Genomic DNA, 21,748 nt, shown 5'->3' on the forward strand with positions numbered 1-21,748 from the left:
AGTTGATTTTTTAAAAAGTACTTGGTTTATTTTTAATCCCTCTTCAGGATCACGTTTCTCTTTACTGCTCCTAACAGGAACACCACAGTTGTATTGCTTCCAGGTTTTGTAGGCAGAGCAGATAACTGCCAGATCCAAGAATCCATTTCCCTGCTACCCCCACTCATGAACAATGCTATCAGGAAGTACTGTTCCTGCAAGGCCAAGCAGCTCACTGCTAATTGTTTAAATAGTAAACATCAGTGTAACTAAATGGCACAAATCACAGGTTTTTAAGAAGAAAACAATATTTGGTCTTAGGCTGCCAGTGTTTTAGTAGTGGCAGATGGTAACACATGAGGCTTTGGTGGTCGTTTCCTTCATTTAGCAACAGTTCACCAAATTAAAAATCCCATGTGGAGCTGAAATGTCATAGTTATTGCTGGGCTCTAGCAAAATTCAGGTCTCTATCTGGATCTGTATTTCCCCAAAAGCCAGAGGAATTAGGACCTGGAGATAAGTTTCTGGCCTATCGCTAGTAGTATATAATACTGTAATCCACGGGGAAAATTTTATCCAAGAATCTAAGAGTGCTTTACAAAGTTCAGTTAATTAACCTTCACAATATCCCTGTGAATTATGGAAGTCTCCCATTTTGCAGTTGAGTAAACTGAGGCATGGAGAGGTTACATAATTGACAAAGACCTCACAAAGTTGGCAACAGAGTGGGGAACAGAACCTAGCTTTCCTGATTTCCAGTACCATTCTATAGAGTCTAGTCATTAGCACTGCATAGAGGTGCCCTTTATTGTTGTTTATTTTTATAATTCCATACATTTTTATGACACTTAAATAGAAGAGAGTACTCCTGCCCCAAAGGGCATACAATCTATGCCCCTGATACCGCAATGTGATATGAACTGGTGGATCCTTGCACCTGACAGGACCTCACTAAAATTGTGCATCCCATGTAGGGTTGTGGCCTAAATTATGATGTAACTTGATGGGTGATTTAGAAATGTTGTAGGATATAGGGAAGGATGAGGGTAACAGCAGTTATAACACGTGATCGTTGTGGTGGATATGGCTGATATTTGCAGAAAAGCTGGGCCTTGGCGTAACTGTAGGGTGATCATATTTCCCTTTGCTGAATATGGGACACCTGGTAAAATTGCTCTTATTCAAGTGAGTTCAATGGCAGTCAATCAGAACTATGCAGTACAATCGTTCAAATTACAATCAAGTTGATTGAGCCCCTGTTAAAAAGAAATACTGAGTAGTTGGATTCTTTTTATTTACCTTCTTATCTTTAAGGCTTTAGGGTTCACATGGTGAGAGGTGACACACACACACACACACACTCCCATACACCTCTCTCACACTGGGGGGTGACCGACCTACCCGACCATCCCTGATTGGCACTCTCTGTCCTCCATGCCTGGCTGGGCCCCCAGGACAGACCCGCCTCTCCTGGTACTTATGAGGAGAGGCTGAGGGAACTGGGATTGTTTAGTCTCCAGAAGAGAAGAATGAGGGGGGATTTGATAGCAGCCTTCAACTACCTGAAGGGGGGTTCCAAAGAGGATGGAGTTCGGCTGTTCTCAGTGGTGGCAGATGACAGAACAAGGAGCAATGGTCTCAAGTTGCAGTGGGGGAGGTCCAGGTTGGATATCAGGAAAAATTATTTCACTAGGAGGGTGGTGAAACACTGGAATGCGTTACCTAGGGAGGTGGTGAAGTCTCCTTCCTTGGAGGTTTTTAAGGCCCGGCTTGACAAAGCCCTGGCTGGGATGATTTAGCTGGGAATTGGTCCTGCTTTGAGCAGGGGGTTGGACTAGATGACCTCTTGAGGTCCCTTCCAACTCTGATATTCTATGATTCTACCTGGCTCTGTGTCTTCCCGAGGCAACACGTGGGGGGGAGGAGCACAGGATCGCATGCCCCTCATACCCAGATTTCTGCCAGGGTTCACACCAGAATATGGCCAGCAGCAGCTTTTCAGCACTGTGCAGGAGGGAAGGGTCAGGAGCTGCTTCCAGCCACAGGGAGGAGGGGGAGGGGAAGAGAAGAGATGAACTGGCCCCTGTCTTTGCAGAGCTCATCTCTCCTCCACACACACACACTCCCCTGTGGCTGGAAACAGCTTGTCCCTTCCTGCCCGCACAGTGTCGAACACCTCCAGGCTGCTGCTGGCCACTGACATAACCCAGCTGCCTCTGGTCCCCCAGCTCCAGCGCAGGCAGGAAGGGGTTAAGCCTAAGAATGCCTTGTGCACCAGGGCCCTGCGACTGCAGGGGCGTCAGTGAACCCGGCTCAGCATGGGAGCGTGCGAGGGCACGGAGCAGCCCCATACTCCCTATGGACAGGACCAGACCCAGGGCGGGGGGAGGGCAAGTGAAGAGGGTGCAGGCCCTGCCCCGGGGGGCGGGAGGGGGGTTGCTGTGGAGCCTGCAGGGTTGGGGCACAAACAGGCTGGAAATCACTTCCCCCAGCAACTCCAGCCAGGGGCGGCACTAGCTTTTTTGCCGCCCAAAGCACGGCAGGCAGACTGCCTTCGGCGCCATGCCTGCAAGAGGTCCGCCGGTCCCGTGGATTCGGCATACCCACCGCCGAATTGCCGCCGAATCCGCGGGACTGGCAGACCTCCCGCAGGCATGCCGCCAAAGGCTGCCTGACTGCCGCCCTCGCAGGGACCGGCAGGGCGCCCCCGGCAGCTTGCCGCCCCAGGCACGTGCTTGGAGCGCTGGTGCCTGGAGCCGCCACTGACTCCAGCACTTAGCCGTGGGGCAGAGAGGCTTCCCCGTGTCAGCGCTGGGCAGGGCTTTGGCACATGCAGGGCTTGGCTCCTCCTGGCCAGCGCCCTGGGCCAGAGGGTTTTGGACTTTTCTGGGGTTCTGGCCCATCCAGAGGCAGTGGGGGAAGGAAGGAGCCTGCCTGCCAGGCTGTTGGTGAGCTGAGTGCTTCGACCAGGGGCTGGTTCTCCACACAGCTGGGAGCGGAATGTGCCCCACCGGGGGGATATGAAGTAGCAGCGGGGCTGGGGGGGATGAAGAGGCAAAGAAGGGAGAGGACACTGAGAGGAGGAGCACGTAAAGGGCTGATGGGTGGGCAGCAGAGGCAACATGTAACCAGCCGCCACGTGGCACCTGCCTACACTTACCAGCCACTGCAGCTCGCAATGCACCGCCACTGCTGGCCGGAAATGGGACGTGGGGCGGGGCCCTGCTGGCTGAGAGCCGGCATGCAGCATAGGCTGCGCTGATGGACCAGCAGGGGGAGCAGCCAGCCCTACACACTGCATCTTCGTCCTTCCACCAGCCTTGCACAGCCCCACCCCCATCCTCAGCCACTCGCCCCCCCCCCCCCCCGCCCCAATCACTGCTGGTGAATGGGCAGCCGGCGAGCAGGGATCCAGCCAGCAGCAGGACCCACAAGTACTGATGGGGGGAGACATAAAATATGGGACAATTTGCCTGTTTTTAAGAAAAAGTCAGAACACTTGCAGGAGGTCTTAAATATGGGACTGTCCCTTTAAAAATGGGATGTCTGGTCACCCTACATAAATGTGTACTCCTTGAAGATACCAGTGGGAACACAGTTGAGCTTTTTTGAAAACCCCACTCTAAATTCACACTTCTATGGAGGTTTCTGGATGTATATATATTCCCTTAAATTTGATGTTTGTGAGAATCTGTTTTTTTGAAGGGAACACAAGAGTTTGTGTCAACTTCTAGACAAACTTTAAAGTTAATATTCATGATCTCACATTACCAAAAGTGCTTTTCTGACACTGTAGGGCTAGTGTTAAGTGGATTGAATTAAGCTAAGGTACTATTTCCCAGTATGCACTGACAATCTGCCTAAAATGTGTCTTTAAAATATAATGTGTGAAATATATTCTTGACATTTTTTTATTGCCTTAGATTCTTGGTAGCTACAGCAGAGGAAATTTAAGTACAGAGAAATTTGTGGAGGAAATAAAATCAATTGCAAGTGAACCTACTGAAAAGCATTTCTTCAATGTCTCAGATGAATTAGCTCTTCTTAGTATTGTTGAAGCACTTGGAGAGAGAATATTTGCCCTAGAAGGTATGAAATTTCTTTAAATTTTAATGTATCCTTGCATTATGACTGAAGTAAATAATGGATCACCTGCTCTTGGGGATGTATTTTACTGGGTAAAGTACAATACATTATATGTTCATTTTTTAGCATGCTGGTCATACAACTGTCTTGCAATAACTATCAGTAAGGGTAGATGATGTGAAATGCTATGCTCCGAGGTTGAGTAGATGGAGACAGTAGGCTGAAATAAGTAAAGAAGGTCACTGTATTAAGCACCATTGTGGTAACACACCAACAGTACCAAATCTCTTCCTCCTATATTTATTTCTTTGAAACTTTACCTGGAGTTTGAAGTGTTAAATATAATATAAGACACAATGGATCTCTAAATTTCTCCTGGTCTCATTTTACATTTCACTGGTGTTTGCTGGGACACCAGTGATTTTTGGAAACTATTGGGAAAGGAGTGCATTTTGATTTAAAGGATGAAATATTTTACCATGTCTGTCTTTCCAACATTTTTCTTTAGTGCAGTAGTATCTGACTACTTCCTAAATGTTGGTTAGTTATTGATTATAACTAAGGCTGTGAGTTTGTCACAGAGGTCACAGAAGTCACAGATTTCATGACTTTCTGGGACCTCCGGGATTTCTGCAACGGCCGGTGCCTTCAGGCTGCCCCTGGCAAGCTGTACCAGCCACTGCTGGGGCAGTCTTGGGCCACCAACGCTCCCCCTGCAGCAGCAGCAGTAGTTTGGGTGTGGGCAGGGGCTTAGGGCTGGGGGTTGTGGCGCAGGAGGGGGTGAAGGCTCTGGGTGGCGCTTACCTCAGGGAGGCTCCCTTGAAGTGGCGACATCCCTCAGCTCCTAGGCGGAAGCATGGCCAGGCAGCTCTGCGCACTGCCTCCACCTGCAGGCATCACACCTTCAGCTCCCATTGGCCACGGTTCCCAGACAATGGGAGCTGCGGAGCCAGTGCTCGGGGTGGAGGCAGCTCGCAAGGCTGCCTAGCCACATCTCCGCCTAGGAGCTGAGGGAGGGTGATGTCACCGCTTCTGGGGAGGTGCAGAGCCAGATAGGGAGCCTGTCAGCCCCGACAACTGCCCCCCTCAGCACCAGCTGGGGTGTTGGGCCATGCACTGCCGCCTGCTCCCCCCCAGCACCAGCAGGGGTCGCGGGCCACCCTCCCACAGCTCCCAAAGTGCCCCGGGATGCCCCCCCCAGCACCTGAGGTTCTCCCCAGGCCACCCCCCACCCAAGATTTAGTCAAGGGTGTATAGTACAAGTCATGGACAGGTCACAGGTCATGAATTTTTGTTTACTGCCCATGACCAGTCCATGACTTTTACTAAAAATACCCGTCACTAACGCGTAGCCTTAATTATAACATATTGCTTTGCCACACAAGATAGTTGGGCAACGAGGTAGAGCTGCACCAAACTAGTCTTTCCTTTTGGAAATGTTCATGGAGTCCAGATTTTTAATAGAGAAGATCCTTTATGTAATAATGGCTGCTACATCCGCCATCCAAATCAGCCCACATCCTCTATTCCAGTCAGTCAATATTGTGTTTCAAGTGTGTGGCTAGTAACAGAACACCAAGTTGTTTTATTCATCTTAAATTATAGCCTCTTTTCAAAAGGATTACATTGCTATGCAGGGAAGACATCTGTATATACTTCACATTTCAATATCTCATCTTTCCAAATAATTAGAATGGGATTGTTTATGGCTAGACCAAAAGATATTATTAACTTTAATGTCACGAAATAATATAAATACAAGAAATAATTTATAAAAACATTTAAATTAGAATTCCCACTATTTAGACACATTTAGACAGCTTGTTATTAAAGCATTTAACTGGAGAAAGTACCAATATTTTTAACTGTATTGTTTTAAAATATTAGACAGCTTCTTTCAATTAAGTGTTATATTTTCTTGTTTTCCTTTCTTGGCTTTTGAAGACTTCTAATTTTCTCACTTTTAAACTTTGTTTATTTGAGGAAGGTGAAATAGTGGCCTTCAAAAGACAAAGGTTTATCTAAACAAAGAGAAAATACCATATGTTGTTACATACCTCAAAGAAAATGTAGCCTTTTCTCCAGCAATTTTCTAATTTCATGTACATTGGATCAAGATATTGAATGTTTTCAAATTGATAAAAACTTTTTAAATAAGCTCCTGTTTGACACGGAAAAATAAACTTTCACTTGTATGCAAAAATGATGTTCAGGCAAAATTAAGGTTAATAATTTAAACGTAGAGAAGTCAGGAATTGAAAAATTGAATCAATCCTCATCTGAACTGGGCTTATGTTTTGTGCAGCTAGAGAGATGGGGAGGAAGGTGGCTCTGAAAATTCTTTCCAACCCACTGATTCTGGGCTGGCCAGGGGCTGAAACCCAAGGCCTGTTCTGAGTTACATCACCTGCCGAAGTCCCATAAGGACTTCACCACACCCTCTAAGGGTAAGATAGAGCACTGGTTGTGCTGCATTTTCCTCTCTGTGAGGTGGGTGGGGGAATGGTGGAGTGGAGCTGGCTATGCTCTATGCCATCTGCACCAGGGAGAATCTTTGGCTGCCCCTTTAGGGAAGCTGGGCTTGGGGCTGAGGGTAGGGACCAAGGTTCTACAGTAACATTGACTGAGGCGCTTGTGGGGTTGGCGGAAGTATTTTTAATAATAAAACCAGAATTTGAAAATACTAAGAGCAAAATCCTACCCCCTCTTCCTTGGCGTGGGAGTTCCCCAAACCCAGCAAAAGCAGTGCAGTCCAGCCGCTCAGAGGCAGCAGAATATGCACTAAGGAGCCCAACTCCCTGGGAACCCCTGTGTACCAATGTGCAGTGTAGTCTGTGTGGGGGCTGGACAAGGTGGATTGTGGATTCTGTAGTCATTGCCTAACACAGAGCCAAAGACACAGCTGGAGTTATTCCAGTTTCAGAGCTGCAGCATCAACCATGGCCTCAATATTGCTAGGGGAGGGAAGGATTCACTTTGTCCCTGCCCTTGGGTAGCTTCCCAGTGTCAAACACAGCTTCTTGGTTTTGGTGCTGGCTAGAAAGGGTTTGCTAAATGTGCTCTTCTGCAGCACAGCATGAAACTTAATGTTTGAAGTGCCTGACTTTAATGTGTTTAAATTCTACGTCTAACCAGCATTCCATTAACATAAATCTTACATTGTATTTCCTTGCGGGTTTTGTTTGTTTATAAAAAATGAAAAAAACAGAGAGAGTGCAAAAAACAAAGCCAAGAAACACTGCACAATTCAATTCTGTGCCAGAAAATGCATTTTTGTACATAATCTTTTTCATATGACTCTAAGTCTCATGGCATGGACTGTGGTTTTAACAGCAGTTTTCTGTTTTACCTAACCTTTAGGTTGGCAGAAGTGTTTTTGCACAAAACATCTTTTGTAGAATGTTTCGCAGTTTAAAAAAACAAATGGAAAATTAGAGTGGGCACCATTCTCTAATCTATATTCACAGCGGTAACTGTAATATAGTCATCTAGACTAGAACAGGAGGATCCCACTTTACCACACTGGCCATAGAGAGGCCAGCATGGGGAGTTTAAGGCTAGCCATGGTAAATATTAAATATCAGCCAATATGTAACATTAGAATTTTCTGCTTTTAAAAATTACCTGTTTTCTTCAGACTTAGTACAATATTTAGGTCTTGTGCAATCTACGGGGTTGTGTCCGCATGTATAATACATTGACTGAGTGCCCGTGATCATGTCTCCCTCTAGTAGCTGACCACAGCAATTAATAGCTTATTGTTGACCAAAAAAATTACTCCTTTTGCTCAAGTGATGGACACCTGTGTTTTATGTACTGAACTTCACAGGCTGAACTTCCTCTGATGCCTTTGGTGACTAATATGCATGTGGCAATGGTTTCTTACAAAGGGGTTTGTTTCACATTCTTTGAGGTTTGCCTGGAGTTAAGGTTCTCAGACTACAGGCAAACAGAGGGTTCTTGCCAAGCAAACCTCAAAGTATGTTTTACAACCCCCTTTTCTCTGTTACCATGGGTTGTTCTCTGGGATGTATCAAGCCACGGAATGAGGTAAAGATATTAGTTGAATGTAGCGTTGGGCCAGGGAGCCTTTCTAATCCTGCCATTGATGAAAGGGGGACTGGACAGACTATTTATTCCACTGAGGATATTTGCTGTGCTTCTCAGAGTGAGGAAGCCTACTTTGTCAGTCCCCTAACACTTCAGGTAACAGGAGCTAGACTGACAGCAGTCCCCGAAAATTAAGATGAGGCCAGTTGGCTGTCTCCTGAAGTCTTTTGAAAAGATGCAGTATCATACCAGGCCACCAGATTAGCTCCTTATCCAAAGCCATCTAAAAGAAAGAGTGGGGTGTTCTTGTAGCTTGTTGGAAAAGAATAAGGCTCTCAGCCCTTGTCTGAAGCCATGTCAGCCACGTCTTGTCTGAAGCTCAGTGACTCTTTTAGGGGGCGGGGGGTTGGGATTCAAAATCCATTGTGTTTATCCCAGTTTAGGGTTTTGGTGTGGAAGGTTCACATGGCTCTAACATTAATTATTCCTTTCTGATAAGGCATATAAACCCTGTCCCTGGCTGGAAGGGGTTAACTGGCAATCTGAGGCTTAACTAGCCATACCCTATCACATCTTAGTTGGCCATTAAGCTTGAGAATTTAAAAAGGGGAAGCCCAACAGTTAGAGGCTGATGGGGAAAGTGGTACAAACAGTCTGTCCTGTGGAAGGCAAGGAGCCTGCCTGGAGACAGGAACCCTGATGAGCTGCAGCCTACCTGAACTGCTAGCAAGGGGAGGAGTGTACTAACCCCTGGACAGTGGTGGTGTTTGAGACACAGGAACCTGCAAAAAGGTGTGGTGAAAATGGTAGAAACTGAGGAACAGGTGGCTTACTGACCCTGGCTGGGCTGAAGGAATGGTTGCTTTTCATTAGGGCTGTCAATTAATCGCAATTAACTCATGTGATTAACTCAAAAAATTAATTGCGATTAATTGCAGTTTTAATCACACTGTTAAATAGAATACCAATTGAAATGTATTAAATATTTTTGGATGTTTTTCTATATTTTCAAATATATTGATTTCTGTTGCAACACAGAATGCAAGTGTACAGTGCTCACTTTATATTATTATTTCTATTACAAATATTTGCACTGTAAAAATGATAAACAAAAAATAGTATTTTTCAATTCACCTCATGAAAGTACTGTAGTGCAATCTCTGTATCATGAAAGTGCAACTTACAAATGTAGATTTTTTGTTACATAACTGCATTCAAAAACAAAACAATGTAAAACTTTAGAGCCTACAAGTCCACTCAGTCCTACTTCTTGTTCAGCCAATCGCTAAGAGAAATAAGTTTGTTTATATTTATGAGAGATAATGCTGCCCACTTCTTATTTACAATATCACCTGAAAGTGAGAACAGGCATTCACGTGGCACTTTTGTAGATGGCATTGCAAGGTAGTTACATGCCTGGTATGCTAAACATTTGTATGCCTCTTCATGCTTCGGCCACCATTCCAGAGGACATGCTTCCATGCTGACGATACTCATTAAAAAAATAATGCATTAATTAAATTTATGACTGAACTCCTTGGGGAGAATTGTATGTTTCTTGTTGTTTTACCAGCATTCTGCCGTATATTTCATGTTATAGCAGTCTCAGATAATGACCCAGCACATATTGTTCATTTTAAGAACACTTTCACTGCAGATTTGACAAAATGTAAAGAAGGTACCAATGTGAGATTTCTAAAAAGATAGCTATGGCACTCGATTCAAAGTTTAAGAATCTGAAGTGCCTTCCAAAATCTGAGAGGGATGAAGTGTGAAGCATGCTTTCAGAAGTTTTAAAAGCGCAACTCTCTGATGGGGAAACTACAGAACCCGAACCACCAAAAAGGAAAATCAACCTTCTGATGGTGGTATCTGACACAGATGATGAACATGAATATGCGTCAGTCCACTCTGCTTTGGATAGTTATCTAGCCGAACCCGTCATCAGCATGAACGCATGTCCTCTGGAATGGTGGTTGAAGCATAAAGGGACATCTAAATCTTTAGCATATCTGGCATGTAAATATCTTGCAACGCTGGCTATAACAGTGCTATACAAACGCCCGTTCTCACTTTCAGATGACATTGTAAACAAGAAGCAGGCAGCATTATCTCCTGCAAATGTAAACAAGCTTATTTGTCTGAGCAATTGGCTGTACAAGAAATAGGACTGAGTGGACTTTCTAGGCTCTAAAGTTTTATATTATTTTATTTTTAAATGCAGTTATTTTTTGTACATAATTCTCCATTTGTAAGTTCAACTTTCATGATAAAGAGATTGCACTACAGTATTTGTATAAGGTGAATTGAAAAATACTATTTCTTGTTTTTTACAATGCAAATATTTGTAATAAAAATAAATATAAAGTGAGCACTGTACACTTCGTATTCTGTGTTGTAATGAAAATATTAGAAAATGTAGAAAACATCCAGAAAAAATTAAATAAATGGTTTTCTGTTATTGTTTAACAGCACAATTAATTGTGCGATAAATCACGATTAGTGGTTTAATCGCATGATTAATCACAATTAATGTTTTTAATCGTGCGATTAATCGCGATTAATTTTTTTAATCGCTTGACAGCCCTACTTTTCATATTTTTATTGGATTTTGGTAACAGGCTCAGAGGCCCTGGAAGGTGTTGGATTTATAAAGTGATCTGACCAGAGGGCCAGAACACTCCTCTGGCCAGAGTAAGCCAAAGAAGACACTGGGGAAAATGAGGCAGTGTTGCTGCATTACTATATCTGGCCACAAGTGGTGCACTGGAGTGGCAACTTTGCTACATTTTCATTAAAGCTGCCTACCATTTTTGAGTATTTGAGAGAAAAACAAAGGTTGCACAAATAGAGGTTTTACTATTTACTTAGCTCAAGTGAAAAATAGCTAGGCCAATGTTGATCAGACATACCAAACATATTTACCATTGGGCTGCAGCGGCGGCCTGGGGTGGCAAGCCGCGAGGGTTGCCCTGCCGGTTGTTGTGAGGGCAGCAGTCAGGTTGCCTTCGGCGGCATGCCTGCGGGAGGTCCGCCGGTCCCACGGATTCAGCGGCAATTCGGCAGCGGGTACGCCGAAACCACGGGACCGTCAGACCTCCCGCAGGCGTGCCACCGAAGCCGCTGGACCGGGGATCTCCCACAGGCATAGCGCTGAAGGCAGCCTGCCTGCCATGCTTGAGGCGGCAAAAAAGCTAGAGCCTGTTGGGCTGAGGTCAGTCCAAATGTTAGTTTAAAACAAATTATAATACAATACGTTAGAATGGATATAATGCACTAGAGTGGAAACAGCGTCTTGTTCTTAACAGTAGCACTAATGACTCAGGCCATTAAGTCTGTAATGTTCATTAAATAATGATGCACAGTAAACTGTGTTTAGTGAACGGTCTAGTTAATTGCATCATCTCATCCCATCAGGTCAGAATTTTCATTATATTATTTTATACTGAAACCATAACATGTTTAAAGCTTAAAATGTCCTGTTTGATAGCTACAACAGACCAGCTGGCAGCCTCGTTTGAAATGGAAATGTCTCAAGCTGGCTTCAGTGCTCATTATTCCCAGGTAAATGGACTGTTTGGATGTAAAAAATATTTTTAGAAGGGAAGCAGCTGTTTATTGGTTAATGCATGGATTTGGAATTAGGATTCCTGGATTCTGTGCACAATTTTGTTATTGGTTTGCTGTATCACATTTTGGAGCACTCAATAACTCAGTCATTTGTAAAATGGATGTAAAAATATTTATAAGAATAAGTAATTCCCTCACAGTGTTTTGTGAATCTAAATTAATTAATGCTCACATAGCACCATTAAATCAGCAAATGGTTTTCTATAAATGCAAATTGTTGTTATTGTATTTTAAAAGTAAGAGATATTATGCCATCTCTTGGAAGGATTTCATATTATTAAATGACAGTTTTAACCATAAAATACTGAAATATATAAGTTCCGTATTACTAGAGGTATAGCATTTTTTAATACATTGACTATTTCAAATACAGAAATTCTAAGTGGTAAATATTAATGGAACATCAGTGCAGGATACTGAAAACTGATAGTAACCAGAAATCATTAACTCTTTATTTATTTTAGAAAATAATATTGTTCCCATTTGATGATCTAGACAATGTACAAAATTAAAATGTCAATTAAATACTAGGCACAAAGGATGGAAAGACCTCCACCCTAAGAAAAAAAATAGAGGCAAAGGAAAACAACACAAAGAGAGGGAATGAACTGGCGAGTTCATCAGATGAATTGGCCCATGTGAAACCCCCACAGGTTTGAATGCAGTTAGAGTTTAGCATTGACGAAAACCTGAGCAACAGACTTTGTTTCATTTGACCTTGCACAAATACTCTGTTTCAGAAATACAATCTCTCCACTTTTACATTGAGGGATATAAAATATAACATGGTAATTATGATTCAGAGAGATCATTAGCCCTTGCACACAGATATTATGCAGACTGCCAGCCAAAGGAAGTCTTAAGATCCATTTGGTACTGTATATGGTTGCAGTAGCCAAAGGGTCGAACTGCCAAGATCAGAACCTCATTGCAGGAATGGATTTGTTGGTATTTCAGCAGACTGGAAATGGGACACCTTTACTTTTTCTGGAAGGTCAGATTGACTCCTGCAGGCACAAAAGATCAGCAGATCCACCCCTAGGGGGTTAAAATCCATCTGGAGATCAATAGAAGCACTGTACTAAGAGGCTACCCGGGAATGGCATTAAATGAGTGTATTTCCCAGCTGGACTTGCCCTGGCTACTTTTGCTGTCTTGCTTATGCTATCTGACTCTACATCCCCCAGTGGAATAAGGCATATTCCACTTTGCCTTTACTCCTTTGGCCCAAAGTTGTTAATAAAAATGGGATGAAAAGTGACTTCACTTTATGATTGTGAGGAACTACTAATGTATGAAAGGCAAGGCTAAATATTGCATGTATATGTGAAACAAAAATCAAAGAATATCAAAGAAAATCCAGAGATGATGATTATGATTCCTGTAAAGAGCAATGTTTTTTTTATTTTTTTCTGTATGTAAGGACTGGATCATGCTTGGAGCAGTTGGAGCATATGACTGGAATGGGACAGTAATCATGCAAAAAGACAACATGGTTTTAATGCCAAGAAATGATACATTTCGTGACAAGTCTTCAGAAAGAAATGAACCTCTTGCAGCTTATCTAGGTAAGAGAAATGATCCTGCTGAAACCTTTGACCTATGAAATTTGTGTGTTCTCTCTAAAACTCTTCCAAAAAGATATTCCCTACAAAATACAGTCCTGGCTTCCAGGTGGCCAGGAAGATTTGCACTTCAGGGGCATGTCTAAAATACAACATTTTATCATATTAGAACCCGAGTATGACCAATCGACTTAGATGACACAATATGACCGTGACTCTGCAGTCAATGTAGACCAGGCAACACCCAAACCCTTTGGGTCAGTCTAGACCAGGGGTCGGCAACATTTGGCACACGGCTCGCCAGGGTAAGCACCCTAGCGGGCCGGGCCAGTTTGTTTACCTGCTAACGCAGAAGGTTCGGCCAATCGCGGCTCCCACTGGTCGCTGTTCGCCGTCCCGGGCCAATGGGGGCGGCGGGAAGCCACGGCCAGCACATCCCTCGCCTGCGCCACTTCCCGCCGCCCCCATTGGCCCGGGACGGCGAACCGCGGCAAGTGGGGGCCGCGCTCGGCCAAACCTGCCGCGTCAGCAGGTAAATAAACTGGCCCGGCCCGCTAGGGTGCTTACCCTGGCGAGCCGCATGCCAAACGTTGCCAACCCGTAGTCTAGACTGCAGTTGAGAGCAAGCTTCCCAGCCCGAGCAGGTTGACTCGTGCTAGTTTGGCTCAAGCTAACATGCTAAAAATAGCAGTGTGGACATTACAGCACCAGCAGATGCTCAGGCTAATCACTTGAGCTCAGACCCAGGGGAGTTGATCCAAGGTAGCAAGGGTCCATTTACCTGGGCTAGAAGGCTCACTCCCAGTTGCAGTGTAGACATAACGCCGACAGACCCATGTTGCCGGTGGGCAGGATTGAACTAGGGACCTTTGGAGCTTAGTGCATGAGCCTCTACAGCATGAGCTAAAAGCCAACTGGCTGTTAGCTAAGGCTGTAGAACAGACTCATTTAACTCTCTCTAAGTGGTCTTGGTGCCACTAAATGGGACAGAACACCACACCCAGAAGGTGTGTGGGTTACATAGACACACCCTTACACATCTGCTAGCAGGGCCTCGTGGAAACAAAGTTACACTTGTATGTGTTTTTGCAGTATTGGACCTTAAGATTTTGAATCACAGCAATTATTGCTGCTGCAGTCTGTAAATGTTACATCTTGAATTATTTTACTTCTCCTAGGATACACTGTAAATTCAGCATCGACACCTGGAGATGTGCTATACATTGCTGGGCAACCTCGCTATAATCACACAGGCCAAGTTATCATTTACAAAATAGTAGGAGGAGATGTAAAAATACTACAGCGATTAAATGGAGAACAAGTAAGCATGTATTTCACAGTTAAAATGCAGGTGGAATATAGTAAAAAAAACTGTTCACAATGTAATTTGAATGAAAACTATGGATCAGAAAAGCATCTTAGGGAAATTCATAAAGTATAAGATGTTAACATGCTTACAGGATTCTCCTGTCTACTAAAGAATGCAAAATGGACTTAAACCAACCAGCTATTTCCCCAGGAGAATTCCCCGTTTACAGGGAATCTCAGCCAGTGTATAGCTAGTGGAGGTGGCATAGCCACCTCCTATACCAGCTGCTACTCCTATCCCTGGGGAGGAGTGGGTATAGCAGGGCAGAGCAGGGGTGTGATTGAGCTAAATTCCACTACACTTGATCTCCCCACTAGTACAAATTCTGCAGCACCTTGTACTAGTGGTGAAAGTTACAGTAGGCCCCCTGCCGCTTTAAATTCCACTGGGCAGCCAGGGACCAGGGAATCACAACCAGCTTCACTGCTGCCATTGTCAAGTATGCCTGAGAACAGCTCGGATGTGGTTGAGAATTGTGATATTTGTATATTGAAGGCAAGAGAGACCTTTTTAATACTCATCCAAATTTCATACTGTGTCATCATAATGAACCTTTATTATGATTACATTTGTAAAGCTTATATATTAGTTTAGTAGAAAGCTAGAGTCTAACTGTGTTCTTGATACACAATTTCAGGTACATCATGCAATCTTCTTTTAGATGTGTGCACACACACACAAACACACAGACACCCTACATTAAAAGAACATTTGAGTTGCAAAGTTACGCGCTCAAAATTTAGGAGATATACAAATTAAGGTGATCTGTGCAACCTTAATTCAGGCTCTGTGTGCACATGCATTGTGATACAGTCTTTAATTACATGATTGCATACATTTTTTTTCCCACAGGTACACTGCCTCATTCAGTGCACAAGATGGATGTCGCTCATTTTATGAACAGCTATTCAATATTTTGTTTTCTTCATTCAGTGTGTGGCCCCATATCTTATTTATTGTACGTTACTCAAACCCCAATTTTCCAGGACCTCATTCAACTGCCTTAACCATGAGTAAGGCTGCAAGTCTGTCACCGAGGTCATGGAAGTCACGGATTCCATGACTTCCTGCGACCTCTGTGACTTCTGCAGCGGCCGGTGCAGCTGACTCCAGGGCCGCCCGAGCAACTGGGGCAGTCCTGGGGCTAGCCACACCACACACTGCTCGGGCGGCCTGAGGCCAGCCACCCTGGTTGCTGCTGGAGCAGCCCCAGGGCCAGACACACCGGCCACTGCTTGGGCGGCTCTGGGGCCAGCCGCACCAGCTGCTGCTTGAGTAGCCTGTGGTGCCCAGGCCTCCCCGGAGCAGCTGCGGTTCCCAGGCCACCGCACCCCCAAGCACCAGCTGTGCCCCAGGTCACCCATCCCTGCCCTGGAGCACCAGCGGTGCCCTAGCACACACCCCTGCTGCTCCAGAGCAACAGCGGTGCCTTGGAGCACCTCCTTCCCCCAGAGCAGCAGCAACGCCCTGGAGCCCCCCCGAGAGCACCTAAGATTTCATCAGGGGTATTTATAGTACAAGTCATGGACAGGTCCTGGGCCGTGAATTTTTGTTTATTGCCCGTGACCTGTCCATGACTTTTACTAAAAATACGGCTGTGCCTAAATCTTAGACTTAACCATGAATCACTCCTTTCTCATCCTGTAATCTCCGACTTCATTCACTACACATCTTCCAACTTCTGCAGCAAATAAGAGAGGGGTCACTACACAACCCTGATCCTTCCTCAGAGCAGATCCATCTGGTGCACTGAATGAGGCAGGAGTCCTCTGGAAAAACTACTATGTGGTCATGTAATTAAAGACTATATCAAAATACAAATGCACAAGGGGGCCAAATTAAGGGTGCACAGGCAACCCTAATTCTGGCATTTCCTAGCTTCTGAGTGCTTGGCATTGCAATCTTATTAATAACCTTTCATCAGTTTTTTGGGGGAGGGGGGGCGGAGATTTCCTAGGTTTTTAAAAAAGCAAACTGAAACATCAGAAATTCCATCATATGGCATCATATTGACGTCCACATGGTTCATCAGTTGAGTTGGGACCTTTAGATCCACTGTACAGATCTCAGCCTCTTGAACTAATGGAGTAAAGGATAGTAATAGCAGATTGTCATCCTCTATGCGGAGCAGCCCCAGAGAGGGATGAGAACACACACTGCCAATGGCTGACGTAGATACTTGCTGACGGCAGAGGAATGGTGAGACTCAAGAGTCTTGCATTCCATTCCAGGCTTTGAAGGGAAGTGTACTCTAGTAGTCACAGAACCTTCTGCCTGTTTTCTTACCCAAGCTTGACCCTTTCTGTCCTGTTTCCTCCCATCTGTACCTGTCCCAGTCTTTACTCTTCCCCCACCCCCAGCTCCTCATCCCATCCCATTCTCCTTGCCTTCCCAGTTTCCACTCCTCAGGCTTCTCATGCTATTCCCAGTCTCTTTGTCAAGCCAGCACCATGCTCCCCTTCTCTTCCCAGCTCCACATCTGACCTATCCCAACTGGATCCCAGTGCCACTCCCCATCCCCCACACACACACATACAGAGTTTTCCTCACTGGCTCCCTGTCTCCTTGTCCAAGCAGTGCCAGCCTCCCCTCCATCTCCCCCGACACCAGCTCCCAGGCCCAGTCTCCTTATCCAACAAATACTAGACTCTCCCCCCACATCCCAGTCATATTTTTTTTCTCTTCTGCCTCGCGATACTCCTTGTTCTAATATGCTCCTTTCCTTTCCCCTGAGTCTGGCTTTTGTGTGCTCTGGATTTGTGTCAAACAGCTTCCTCTTCCATGCTGTCTGGGTACCAGCAGAGAGGGTCACTGAGAGCACCAGAGAGACAGACTCCTCACTGTTACTTCCAGAGCACCCCATTCCACAGCGGCAGAAGCAGGAATTATAGGGAATGTCTGGCTTTGCTCCCCATATCCCTGGGCTTCGGCATGCTCATTTTCTTTGTGGGGATGGTGTATGAATAGTCTGGTCACACGTAGGAGTTATGGAGGGTGGAGCACTAAACTAATTCTATACTAAAACTAAAAACAGATATTTTTCAAAGGCTTATAACTTGTCCACATTTGGGCAGATTTTCACAGGAAGAGCAAAAGGCACATCCCTGACAGAAAGGCCACTCCCTACCAAATTTCAATTCCCTACCCCAAAGCAAGGGGGTGCTAAAGCAGTTCAAGGGAAAGGTCCCCACATTTTTTCTAAAGGGCAAAAAAACATATTTCTCTAGTCTGATTCTCAGAAATTGGTGAACCATTTTGGCTGAAATTTTCCAGAAAATGCAGCTTAAGGCAGAAACCTCACTTGTAAAATTTCAGCCCAAATGGTTAATGTCTCACAAAGATATATGCAACTGAAAACAGGGTCTTATAATGGGAAATGTTGAGCCTCTGTAATATTAGGTAGTGCTACCAGTCTCGCCTATAATAAATATATCGTATGTTTTTATTGCAGATTGGGTCATACTTTGGGAGTGTTATTACTACAATTGACGTCAATAAAGACTCATTTACAGACATTCTGCTAGTTGGAGCTCCTATGTACATGGGAACTGAAAAAGAGGAACAAGGAAAAGTGTATGTGTATTCTTTGAACAAGGTAACAGCGATACAGTTATTGGCTGGGGAAAAGGGATATGCTCGTTAGTTTCTTTGGATCCCTTATTTGAACAAATAATTTGATTAAAATCTTGACTTGGGGATACTCAAATAACAGAAGGTGAGGGAGGTGGCCTACAAAAAGAGGAGAAAGAAAAAGATGTTTTTAATGACAAATCTTGTTAAATTACCAGCACACAATACAGAGTAGTTCCAAGGAATCTAAAGTAGTATTTTATATGGCTAAGAAATGCATCCTCAGTAGAGCTGGGCAAAAACTGAGTTCAGCCCCCATTCATACTACAACTTTCAACCAGGTTGTCAACAAATTAGGGAAAAACCTTGCTGTACCTGGGTTTCCTGAGTTAGTTACAACTGCAGTGTGAATGGAACTTGTTGGGTCTTCCTGCTTAAAGAGGAAGGATGATTAGAGTGCTAGCCTGGGTCAGGGGAGAATGGGTTCAGTTCCTTGCTCTGCCACATACTTCCTGCTTGACTCTGGGCTTGTCCACATGGGGACACTTAGGGAAATTAATCTAAATTAATGGTTGAAATAGATTATTAGTTAAACCACATTAAGCCCCTTTGTGGACACTGAATCAGAAGTTAAATGGCCTTTAGCTTAAGCTAAATCAAATTAAGGCTGCTTTAATTCTGAATCAAAGTGTCCACACAGGGGTTTAATCTGGTTTAACTAATCCACTTTAAATTCATATCTTAAGTTAATTTAAGTTAATTTTCCCGAGTGTCCCCATGTAGACAAGCCCCAAGGGCATCCATAAAATAGGTGTAATAGTGCTCCCATACTTTACAGGGGTGCTGTTAGGATGAACATATTAAAGATTGTGAGGTGTGGCGATATTACACTGATAGGGCCCAGGTAGATTCGGATTCACTTCGTTCTCTAACTTTGCAATGATATTCCTGAATGTTCTTCAAATGATTGTCCATGTGGATTCCATTCTTGAGGAACATGTGCCCTATTCACATAAGATCAGATTCTTTTGACCAGCAGTGTCTGTTGGGGCTATGCCTGTGCCCTAGATGTCTTCATGCTCCCCTATCCCCACTCCCAGTCATAAAGGGTACTGAGAGCCTGACCATCCCTTCGTTTTTTCTTACTGCCCAAGGCTGTGAGATAGAACCCTTGCAGCGTCTGCCTGCATCTCTATGACTGTTGCAGTTAGCATTAGTGATTTGTTAGTTATGAGGATGTTAGTTAACTTTTATTTTGCCCAGTGGCTTAAAAAAAGAACATTTTTATTAATTTTCCTTACATAGTTAATTGGCTCAGGGCCGCAGTCCCCCAGTAATGGGAAAGCTGCATCTTCGGAGTTTAAGACATGCTCCTCGTGATGCTTCTGTGCCACTCAACAATAGGCACTCTAAATGCCTGATTTGTTTAGGTGAAGGGCATATCCCTGACCATTGCTCAAGCTGCCGCTCTTTTTCCAAGCACACTCAGAAGGGATGCCAGCCTAAGGTTATATTTTCTGGAGTAGGGATAGGAAAGAGCCTCACTCCAGAGATAAGGATACCCTCAGAACTGGGTCACAATTGTCGACATGTGTTAGGGCTTGTCTTGAACTTTGCAGTGGAAGGGCAGCCATTGGCCTAAGATGGGTTCCTCTGGACTCCGATGCCAGCAGTACCAGCTAAATCTAAATCCACTGACCGCCTTTCCTCCAGTACTGACTTTTTGATACCCACAGGACCCAGTGAACTGATATCATTCTTTTTGACACCTCTGGCCTATTTGAGACCAAGTGAGCCTGGTACCAGAGTCCCCCCTGCTGACTCATACAACATCAGCTGTGCTAACTAGGCCTTCAGTCACTGAAATTACAGGACCATATACAGCTATGCAGTACCATCTACTTCACCTACCCAGATAGAAGGGTGCAGGAGCTCCCTAGCACAGCAGAATGGGAGCCCCACCACTGGAGGAGGGGTATGTCTTCTCCATCATAGAGACTCATTTCCTGTTCATCCCCCTCCATGGGAAGCACACTGAGAGTCCGGGAGGGATTAGACAGTGAAATTCATGGCCAAGACCCTTGACATCTCACTAGAAGCAATGCAAGAGAAGTCACACAATCAGCTAGATATTCTGTACCGTTCCATATCTGGTAGATTCACCATATGTGTTAATGAGGGACTGTTGCAAGGATGAGGGGCAGACTCCAGCATCAATATCTGTCACTTCAAAGAGGGTGGATAGATGGTACCGAGTTCATCATAAGGGCTTTGAGGAAGCCCCTCACAAGGGACTCTCTGCTGCATCTCAGAGCAACAAAACAGGTACCCTTAGAGTTCAGAGGTAGGTGGGTTTATTTCTACAATAGTATCATTCCAAAGAAGAAAGAAGGTTCAGTGTCTTAACTGCATATTTCCTTTGAGTCAGATGTATCTCACATTTCTAGCAGGAATATCTCTGTATAAATACAGAGTCCTGCCCTTTGGCTTTTCCACAGCACAAAGGGTACTATCAAGTACTTGGCAGCTCATTTAAGGAGATGTATCCCATTGATAGGTTGATCTGAGGAAGATCATCCCCAGCAGGTAACAAACTCAATTCAAGTAACATTACACTGGGCTCAAAGTCAGTGAAAAATCCACACTAACCCTTAATCAAAGCATAGAGGTCATAGGAGTCACAGAAAGTCAAAAGAAAGATTCCAAACGATAGCTGACCTCATTAGCCAACTTCAAGCTCATCCAAAAACCTCAATAAGAGCATGCCTCATACTTCTGGGACACATGTCCTTATGGTCCTATGTGACAGCTTGACAGACTTTGCCTATGCTTCATGCAAGGGTGATTGAAATCAGTGTCTACACAGCAGAGACCAAATGGATGTGTTAGTCACAGTTCCACCCTCAAGAAGTCCTCTCCTCATTAGATTGGTGAAAAGACATCTCAGGTGTGCAAGGGACAGGTCAATGTACCCTTTTCTGCAACGTACCCTTTTCTGCATGTCAACATACCAAGACTCTGGTGACGGATGTCTCATCTCAGGGATAGGGGAATCATCTAAATCACTTTCAGACACAGGGCCTATGGTCAAGAAACTGGTCTGCACAAAAATGTCCTGGAACTCTGAGCTATCCACCTGGCATGTAAACCATTCCTGCCTCTATTCCAGGGATCCACAATGCAAGTGCTGACAGTCAACATCACATCTATGCATTATGTCACCCAGCAGTGGAGGAGCCAGATCATCTCTGCTCTGTCAGCAGGCTATTTGGTTCTGTGTTTAGTGTATTCATCACTCAATTATGCAAAGGCCCTGCATCTTCCATGCGTTCAGAACTTGCTCCCATATCACCTCAACAGACATTTCTCAAACTACCACAAGTAGTACCAGTTATGGTATTTGGTCTGGTGAACTCTCAGTGCAGTTCCTGATCACATTGCCTGCTTTGCCCGACATAGTCACACAGCACAACAATCAGATCCTATATCCAGATCCACT

At 44.6% G+C, this 21,748-nt stretch overlaps 1 protein-coding gene across 2 annotated transcripts in view; it reads left to right on the forward strand.

The window, feature by feature from the left end:
- Window positions 1-21,748, forward strand: part of ITGA1 (integrin subunit alpha 1) — a 122,271-nt gene that overhangs the window by 64,953 nt on the left and 35,570 nt on the right. For both annotated transcript variants that reach the window (XM_008168714.4, XM_065598909.1), the window contains exons 9-13: window positions 3,903-4,068; window positions 11,606-11,679; window positions 13,169-13,313; window positions 14,489-14,631; window positions 18,131-18,274. In XM_008168714.4, coding sequence (XP_008166936.1) covers window positions 3,903-4,068; window positions 11,606-11,679; window positions 13,169-13,313; window positions 14,489-14,631; window positions 18,131-18,274 — 672 coding nt within the window. The remainder of the gene's footprint in view (window positions 1-3,902; window positions 4,069-11,605; window positions 11,680-13,168; window positions 13,314-14,488; window positions 14,632-18,130; window positions 18,275-21,748) is intronic.

This window comes from Chrysemys picta, chromosome 6 (assembly GCF_011386835.1).
Source record: "Chrysemys picta bellii isolate R12L10 chromosome 6, ASM1138683v2, whole genome shotgun sequence".
Taxonomy (NCBI): Eukaryota; Metazoa; Chordata; order Testudines; family Emydidae; genus Chrysemys; species Chrysemys picta.